This window comes from Tursiops truncatus, chromosome 1, assembly GCF_011762595.2.
Source record: "Tursiops truncatus isolate mTurTru1 chromosome 1, mTurTru1.mat.Y, whole genome shotgun sequence".
Taxonomy (NCBI): domain Eukaryota; kingdom Metazoa; phylum Chordata; class Mammalia; order Artiodactyla; family Delphinidae; genus Tursiops; species Tursiops truncatus.
The window spans coordinates 69,148,604-69,158,929 of NC_047034.1; the positions used below are offsets into that span (position 1 = coordinate 69,148,604).

Here is a 10,326-nt window from a genome sequence, read left to right on the forward strand (position 1 = left end):
TCTCCCAATTACCCAACTCTTTTCCTGACTTCGTTCTTAAAAGTACTACTGGAGTCAGCAAAAAAGATTACTGTGGCGGGACTTGAGTGAACTCTTTCAGTAGAGTGATCACAACAGAAGTTGTTCTGTAGTTGTTCTTTGAGGGTGTGGTGACATATTTGGACCACATTCTCTCTCTGAAATGAGGTTTCTAGATTCAGAACTCAACTGAAATACTGTGTAAAAGTTCTTGGTGGCCCTGTCACCAGATCCAGGGACTGCTTATCACAGTTCGTCATCTTCAAGTCTACTTCCTTCTGCTATAATCCCCCTCGAAACTCTCACTTTTATCATTTTCTTGACATGCACTTTATTAGTGAGCCCTTTGTTCCTAGAGTTTAAGTGGTGGATATCATTACTGATAGAGACCCAGAGCATGACTCTTTCCTGGCTGTTCTCTTCCCCTTCCTAACATCACTATGATGTGTGTGTGGTGAGCATTTGCTTGGAAGTCTTCATGCACAGGGGAAGTTTGCTCCATCTTGATCATGTTCACATGTATAAGCCCCAAAGAGACAAAAGTAGTTATCTTTCTTTCTGTGCCAGGGCCATACGTGTGAGCTTGTTGGTCACAAGGGGGGAATTGGACTCACTTTCTCAGTTCAGCTGTCATTGTCCCTGCTGTGAAGTCCAGTTGCTGATGGGAATTTTCCCCTTGATGACTGCTTCCTTTTATTGCTTTAGGGCACTGATATAGTAGAATGCAGAGAAAGAACTTCACAGAAGTGGCAGAATTCATCTTCCTGGGTTTCTCTGTCTTTGGAACGCACCAGATAACCCTCTTTGTGGTTTTCCTTACCATCTCCATTTTCACTCTGGCTGGGAACATCATCATTGTGACCATCATTTGTGTTGATCTTCACCACCACATACCCATGTACTTCTTCCTGAACATGCTGGCTAGTTCTGAGACCGTGTACACATTGGTCATCATCCCACGAGTGCTTTCTGGTCTTATTTTTCATAACCAGCCTATCTCCTTGTAAGGCTGTGCAACCCAGATGTTCTTTTCTGTCATCTTGGCCACTAATAATTGCTTCTTGATCACATCTATGGGCTATGACTGCTATGTGGCCATCTGCAAGCCCCTGAGGTACACAGTCCTCATGAACAAAGGAGTGTGTGCTAGGTTAGTCTGTGTGTCCTTTGGCACTGGTCTGGTTATGGCAGTTCTCCATATAATGGCCATGTTCCATTTGCCCTTCTGTGGCATTTACCCAGTCATGAAACTTTCTAGCATTGATACCACTATCAATGAGATTATCAATTATGGTGTAAGTTCATATGTGATTTTTGTTCCTGTGGGCCTGTTCTTCACCTCCTATATCCTCATTATCTCTTCCATCCTTAAGATACTGTCAACCAAGGGCTGGAAGAAGACCTTTGCCACATGTGCCTCCCACCTCACTGTGGTCATGGTCCACTATGGCTGTGTCTCCATTGCCTACCTCAAGCCCAAGTCAGAAAATGCAACAGAAAAAGATCTTCTTCTCTCTGTGACCTACACCATCATCACTCCTCTGCTGAACCCTGTTGTTTACAGTCTGAGGAGCAACGAGGTCAAGGATGCCCTATGCAGAGCTGTGGGCAGAAACATTTCTTAACAGATTGAATTGTTTTGTCAGGAGACCTTTTGTCCAGTGTAATGTGTGTCTACTCACAAGCATGCCATGATTCACAAGTTCATCAAATACAATGTTTGTGGAGAATAATGTCAAAGAGTTGAAATGCTTTTCCTTCTCATGCTCTAAGGGAAAATCAGAAAGCAAGGTTTTTGCTCTGTCAAATTTTGTTACCAGATACAAGAATCATTCCAAGCCAGATTAAGACTACTTGTTTCTGTGCCTGAGGAGTTCTGCTTGCAAACCTCTTTTGGCCCTCACTTTACCTGGCTCCTCTCAGACAGTCAAATCCTTGACCTAGTCTGGTAAGGAGAAGTGGAGAAAAGGCAGTTGGAACAGATGTGAAAGAGGTCTTAGGAAATGAAGCTGCAGAGACAGCCTGAGGATGGCTTTCATTCTCAGAAGCTAAATCACTTACCCCGTGACAGTCATTTCAGAAACAATTTTCTTAATTCTTGCTGATTGAAGAATGAACAGCCTCAGCAAAAAGGGTCATTTCTTTCATTATCCAGCCATGTTAGCTCCTTAGCTAATATTCATTTCTGTGTGTCTCCCTTCCTTCTTTGCAATCAAGGCAAAAATCTCTGTCATTCCTAGAGGCTAAGCTGGGAGAGAATGTATTGGTGGCTGTTCTCTGTAACTGCACTTTTATCCAGATGTACTTGTTATAAACACACTTCTTTTTTCAACCTATGGAAGCCTTTCAGATTTAAAACTTCTATGTAGTAACTGCAGTGGCATTGAAGTAGTTTTCTCAGATACTGGCTATTCTGATTGCAGAGTCTAAGGCAAGTGTCATTGAATTCCCTTCTAACAGCAACAGTGCAAACTTATCCTTCTCCCAATACAATGTATATCAAAATAAGCATATTCATGCTACGTTATTTTATATCCTCAATGAGGAAGGTTGTGGGAATATTTTTTAATAAACTTTTCTTTTTGTAAATTTATTTATTTTTGGCTGCGTTGGGTCTTCGTTGTTGTGCGCGGGCTTTCTCTACTAGGTGTGAGCGGGGCTACTCTTCGTTTTGGTGCGTGGGCTTCTCATTGTGGTGGCTTCTCTTGTTGCAGAGCACAGGATCTAGAGTGCAAGCTTCAATAGTTGTAGCATGTGGGCTCAGTAGTTGTGGCTTGCAGGCTCTAGAGCGCAGGCTTAGTAGTTGTGGCGCGTGGGCTTAGTTGCTCAGCGGCATGTGGGATCTTCTTGGACCAGGGCTCAAAACTGTGTCCCCTGCCTTGACAGGTGGATTCTTAACCACTGCACCACCAGGGAAGTCCATGTGGGAATATTTTTTTGTGGATCTTACTACTAGTTTATCTCTGCTCTGAGACAGAGCTGGAAGATACCAAGAGACACTGATATGGCAACATGTCTTTTCACACACTTCCATTGTGATTCCATCCCCAGGGTAGTTCCTGTCCCTTACTTTCCAGTTTTATTTTTCTGTTCTGAGCCACAGAAATAGTATTGCTGCATCTTCTAGGTGACCTGTAATTTACTCTCTGTTCCACAGATCCTGATGTGAGGAGGTCAACAGGGCTGGGGTTCTTTGTCCAGTGTCCCTCGTTGCAGGCTCTCACAGTTGCGTGACATCATAGCTGATGTCAGAGTCTCCGTGATAAACATCGCTGGGTAGCCCTCTAGGAGAGGTATCTCAACCTGAGCTTCATAGTGCCTTGAGGAGTAGTGTTTGGAAGGGCTTAGAGGGGTTTTGAACTTTATGGAATTATTTACTAGATTTTGTGCACAAGTATGAATGTGTCATTTCCATCATATTCTCAAAGAATTTTCTCTGGTATAAGTATTTCTTCCCTCAAATCCTAGCAGAAATATACCACAGAATCCAATTTTCTTCTTCTATAGATCATTTGCTTCCATAATTTCCTTAAACTCTCTTAGAGAAGCACTCTTTGACCCTGTACACTTTTGCCTATGTGGGCACTGCTATTTTTCATTAAGTTGGGGAAATAGAAGGTGTGTGTGGTTCTCAGCTGGGAGGCTGAGGGATAATGGGGGGTGGAGAGATATCAGAAGGCACATGTGGTCTTCTGTGTTGAAAGTTTTCTGGCCTTCTCCCATTCCATCCCCTCCATTTCCTAAGCATTTAAACATCATTCTTGCCCTTCCCCCTCACACCTGATGCATGAGTGAATTGCCCACTAATGTTAGTTGTTTTACACACTTTGCATGACTTTAGACTCACTGGAGAAAGCAGCTCCTACAGGAGAAGTGCAACAAATAGTACAAAAGTGGGTAGGCCTATGTGGTCTCATATCCTTCCAGTATGATGAATCAGGAACAGTGAATCATTTTATTGCTCTCTCCTGTAATTATGCATGTTACTTAGATTGCTGGTTAATGTGGGGGCTATCTTCATTATCTTCTTTCTTTTTGTTATAATTCTCTAATGTCTCACTCTACCCATATTTCTTCATCTTGCTTCTCTTGTGCATTGCAAACACCTCTTTTGTTTTAGCACTTTTTTTTTTGTTTATCTCTTCTGTGCATCAGAAAAATAACCATAATGTCAGTTATTTATTCAGTCTATGTGTATTTCTCAAGCACTGTGCGTTAAGCAGTTAACTAGCTGTGGGGTTACAGTAACGAGTAATGCAGGGACTCTGTTTCAAGTTATTCACAGTCTGATGGGGAAGACAGACAAAATAGCAAAGAATACCAAAACTTGCTATAGGCATACGTACAGGATTGTTGTTTGGGGTCAGGAGTGTTGTGCAAAAAAAGAGAACTGGTCAAATCTATTTAGAAGGTCAGAAAATAATTCAGAGAGGTGATATTTAATTAACTTTTTGTGGCATTGGGTCAATTGAAGTCTGGGGGAGGGATGAGGGAGGACAGTCAAGGGAAAGAAAAGAGCCTGAGCAGAGACACACAGGCCTGAAAAAACTAGATGTACTAGCAGGTGGGTATTATTCATCTCTGTATGCCCATTGCTGTATTGAATATTAGCTTGACAAATAATAGGTACTTAATAAACCTTTGGAAAGATGAATGTGTGAACAAATATTAAGTATAAGGTCTTGTCCAGGAATTTCCAGCTTTTGTTTGGATAGACATATCATATCATATTCCCTCTGCCTGCCATATAGACTTCCCTCACCTAAAGTAAACTAACAGAAAATGACAAAGTAGAGGTGACAACCTTGGGAGCATAGTTGAAATTACTTTTCCCCATTGCAGGATTGCCTATAAGCAGTTCTCACTTGTTCCATAAGCTCAGTTGACATTCATGCATTTTTGTTAATTAGTCACTTAAAACTGGGCTGGAGGAAAAATATCCTTCTTTGGAAGGAAACTGGATTAATACTAGGTTAGTATGTTTTAGCCATAACCAGAAAAATAACAGACTTGAAACTGATTGTTTGATAGCTTGACATATAAAACCAAGAGTTAAGATAGTTTAATACTTAATCTTTTAGAAAAGAAAATGTGAAACAGACTATTACGGATCTTAAACATTCTGAAATAGGATTTTCACAGTGTTGACTTTGTAGCTTCTCTAGAGAAAAACCAGTTTCACCTGATATCCTTTCACACTCCCTACTTGGAATGCATGATGGATTAGAGAATATAGTTGCAGCCCTACCAACAATAAGTAGAATAAAACATTTTCTTAATGAGTATAAATGTTTCCAGGTGGAGAGAGGAGGGAGGTAGGCAGGAGGGATAATATTAAGCCATATTAAGACAGGAAGTAAGTGACCCACAGGGCTTAATTTTAAAAAAGGCATATTTAAAAGGTGCAAGATCCCAGATCAGTTTTGATGCTGTTGCTGAATGAAGTATGCACACATGTGTGGTAGCGTATGTGTTCGTGCGTGTGTGTGTAAGTATGCATGTATATTTTTGTGAGGGGAGAGATAACATTTGGGAGTTTTAGATGTGATGAATGCCATGGTCAAAGGTATTGATAATAATGCTTTATTTGAATTATTTTATAACCATCTCTAATATTTATGTAACTCTTTTTTTTTTTTTTTTTTTTTTTGCGGTACGCGGGCCTCTCACTGCTGTGGCCTCTCCCGTTGCGGAGCACAGGCTCCGGACGCGCAGGCTCAGCAGCCATGGCTCACAGGCCCAGCCGCTCCGCGGCACGTGGGATCCTCCCGGACCGGGGCACGAACGCGCGTCCCCTGCATCGGCAGGCGGACTCCCAACCACTGCGCCACCAGGGAAGCCCTTTATGTAACTCTTTACAGTTCACAAAGGTCTTTCACATTCATGACCTCATTTTATACTAACAGCACTGTGTAAGATAAATATTGCTACCTCATTTTCAGAGAAATACACTGGGGACGTTCCTAAGGGCACATACACAATTAGAGATAGAAGTAGGGCTAAAAATGGAGCCTCAGTTACAGATCTATTAATCCTAAATTCCATGCTCTTTCTATTACTCCATCCATATGTACAAACACACACACAATTTATTCTAATCAGGGAATTTACACGCTCAAACACACAATTTATTCTAATCAGGGAATAGGGTATGATGAATGAGTAAACTTCATGTTTTAGATACTGGAGCTTCATTTCAGTCAGTATTGATAGACTCTTACTGAAATGTTCTGTTTTCATTCCTGCCTTTGTAAACAAAGTATATTGAACCTCATGAATATATTTCTTTAAATGTTTACCATAAGCATTTAAAATTACCTTGTATTGTGGTTCATTGATATCGTCGGTTGAAACTGAACTTATGTTAGAGTCTTTGAGTTAACAGAGTTAAATGACCCACATATTACAGTATTTTGTGAATTTTGTGTTAGCATTGTATGATTTCTGACTTTTTAAATGATTCATTTTGTTACATCAACAAATATGACATGCATATCCACTCTGAGTATCAGGCACTGGGTTAGGCACTAGATGCAGAGATAAGACCTGAGCCTTGCTCTTGAGTAGCTCACAGTCTGCTTGCAGCCAATTTCATTAGAGTGTGATTAGTGCTATAAACAGAGTACCGTGTAACCCCAAGAAAGGAAATGACATGACTCAGTTGGTGACTTCATCTGTTCATGTATTGGAAGATTCAGGTCAAGGTGAATGAATTTAGCAAGTCCAAACACTGTGCTGTAGGGAGACTTCCTGACATTGTGCCTACTCAAAGATGGCAAGTGCACCAAGATTAATGAATCCAAGTATTTCTATAATGTATCCTCCACAATGCCCAGTATACAATTAAATGCTCAACATTGGAATAAACAGAAAAATATGACCCATAATCAAGAGAAAGATAGTCTGTATAAGTTAACCTTAAGACGGCCCAAATTAGTAGTCAGGGACTTAAAAGCAGGTAGTATACATAGGTTCAAAGATTTACAGGAAACCATGCTCTTAATGAACAAACAGATGTGGAATCTCAGTTAAGAAATGAGAGCTGTAATAAGAAGGAAATAGAATTTATAGAACTGAAAGTTAAAATATTTGAAATGAAATATTTACTAATCTTCTTAACAGAAAATTGTAATTGGTAAAAGACAGGGTCAATTAACTTGAAGATCAAATTCAATAATTTCTATTGATCTAAGAACAGAAAAGAAATGAATGAAAAGTCTCAATGATTCATGCAACAATACAAGAATTCTAATGTCCATGTAATTGGAGTCTCAGAGAGTAGAATGTGTCACAAAAATATCCGGAGATTCATTGGCCAAATTAGTGAGAAATATAAACTAACAAATCCAAGAATCTCAGTGAATCCCAAACAGGATAAATAAAAAGAATCAAGTCTATGTACATCAGAGCTGAATCTTTAAAAATCAAAGATAAAGAAATCTTGAGGGCTTCCCTGGTGGCGCAGTGGTTGGAAATCCACCTGCCAATGCAGGCAACACAGGTTTGAGCCCTGGTCCGGGAAGATCCCACATGCCGCAGAGCAACTAATCCCATGTGCCACAACTACTTAGCCTGCATTCTAGAGCCCATGAGCCACAACTACTGAGTCCATGCGCCACAACTATGGAAGTCCGTGTGCCTAGAGCCCGTGCTGCACAACAAGAGAGGCCACCACAATGAGACTGTGCACCACAACAAAGAGCAACCCCTGCTCACTGCAACTAGAGAAAGCCCGTGGGCAGCAATGAAGATGCAACGCAGCCAAAAATAAATTAATTAATTAATTAATTTTTTTTTAAAAAAAGAAGTCTTGAAAGTCACCAGGTTAAAGTGGTAAATTACATACAAGGGAACAATGATTTCACTGACTTCTAATTGAAAACAATAGAGACCAGAAAACAGTTGAGTGACGTTTTTAGTGTTAAGTCAGAATTCTATGTCCAGTAAAAAATATCATTCAAAAATTACAAATATATGTGAAATAAAGATATTTTCAGGTAAGTGAAAATTGAGATAATTATACACTACCAGAAATGCTAAAGGAACTTCTTAAGACTGAAGGGATATGACACAAGATGCAAGCTATAGATATATAAAGAGGAATGAAGATCACTATGGATATATAAAGAGGAATGAAGATATGTTAATATGTGAGTAAACAAAGGTATCTTATTTTTCTTTCAGTTGTTTTAAAGAATATATTATAATTTAAAGAAAATATTATGACGCAGTATTGTGAGGCTTATAACATAATAGATGTCATATATGTGACAACTATAACATAAAGAAAGAGCTAAATATAACAATATTGTTATAAGATGCCTTTGTTTAACAAGAAGTGGTACAATTTTAACTAAGAAAGATTGTAATAAGTTAAGAATGCATACCCATAGAACAATAATGAAAAGAATAATGCAATGAGGTATACCTATGAAGGCAGTACAGAAATAGAATACTAAAAATATTTAATTATTTTAATATTTAAGAAGTATATTAATATTTAAGAAGGAATAAAGGAACAGAGGAACAGCTAACAAATGAGACAAATAGAAAAAATAGTAAAAGAGTAGACTGAAATTCAATGGTATTGAGAACTGTATTCAACCTAGGTATATGGTTGACCCTTCAGTGATGTGGAGGTTAAGGGTGCTCACAACACACCCCTACTACCCCCATCCCAGCAGTCGAAAATCCACATATAACTTTACAGTTGACACTTTGTATCTGTGGTTCTGCATTTGTGAATTCAGCCAACCTCAGATTGTAAACATAGTAATATATGTATTGAAAAAAATTCATCTATAAGTATACCTGTGCAGTTCAAACCTGTGTTCAAGGGTCAACTGTACTAAACATGTCAGTGAAAAGGCAGATGTTGTCAGAATGGATAAAAACAAGCAAGACTCAACTATACACTATTTAAAAGAGAAATTTGACAAAAATACACAGATAAATTGAAAGAAAAAGTGTAGGGAAAGATATACCATGCAAACTCTAATTGTACTGAAGGGGTTATATCTTCTAGAACTTCTTTAGCAAATTCTGGTAGTGTAGAAATTATCCCAATTTTCACTTATCTTAAAATGCCTTTACTTCCACCTTCATTTTTCATTAATATCAAACAAAGTAGACTTCAGAGCAAGAAATATTATCATAAATAAAATGGGATATTTTATTAAAATAAAAAGCTAATTCATCAGTAAGGCATGACAATCTTAAATATACATGCTCCTAGTAATAGAGTTCTAAAATAAATAAAACAAAAGCTAAGTTAAAGAGAGAAATAGATAAATTTACAATTCTGATTGGGGATTTCAATACTTGCTTAGCAATTGATTGAATGAGTAGACAGTAAATAAGCATATAAAACAGCTGTTCCACGTTTTAGTACATTTGGCCTTTTGATATTTATAGAATCTTCCAACCAACAACAGCAGAATACACTCTTTTTTCAAGTGCACATGGAAGCAAGAGTGGACATATGAATCATAAGACTCAATATATTTATAAGGATTGGAATAATAAAAAGTATGTTCTCTGACCATAGTGGAATTCAATTCTAAATCAAACAAAAAAAATCTGGGAAAAACATTTAAAAATTAACATACAGCCTAAAAACTGATGGGTTGAAGAATAGATTATAAGGGAAATTGGAAAATATTTGGAATTGAATAGAAATTAAGATGTAAGATATTAAAACTTGTGAGATTCAGCTAAAGCAGTGCTTAGAAAATATGATTGCTTAGTGTAAAAAAGAAGTGTTATCAGTCATGGTCCATTCAGGAGATAGAAATCACACAGCAATTTGAATAATGAAAGTTTAATATAATGGATTAATTGTAACATGGGATTACTGTTGGTTCAGTGATGTGTGGGGTCACAAATGGCCAGGTGACCGTCTCACCTTCTAATTAAATTTAATTATTTCTGTCCCATTCCCTGGTTAGAAATATTTTGCCCATGAGTACTAAGACCAGTGGAGCTAAGGATGCTGGGACAGGAAGAAAAATCCTGCAAGTGAGTCATTAAGTGAAATGGGAGTAAAAGGAGCCATTACCACTTCCACCCCTTAACTCCTGGACCCATGAATTCTGACTATATAATTGTCCGATTCAGAACATACACTGATTTAAAACAGAACACTATCATTTTAAGATATCTCAAAACTGGTGGAGTAACTGAGTCATTAGTAAGCCATTCATCTTTCAAATACATCAGCTATTTCTGGATAATGGAATATACGGTAAGACTAGTTAATTCCATAAGCATGAGTCCATTGCTGTACTTCCTGTATTGTGAAATGAGTTC

General features: G+C 38.3%; 1 protein-coding gene across 1 annotated transcript; it reads left to right on the forward strand.

Moving 5' to 3' along the window:
* The first annotated feature begins 740 nt into the window (after window positions 1-740).
* Window positions 741-1,643, forward strand: LOC101329506 (olfactory receptor 10J5-like). Its single transcript, XM_073809210.1, is given in 1 exon segment — window positions 741-1,643. A coding segment is annotated over 1 exon segment (903 nt).
* The last annotated feature ends 8,683 nt before the right edge of the window (window positions 1,644-10,326 follow it).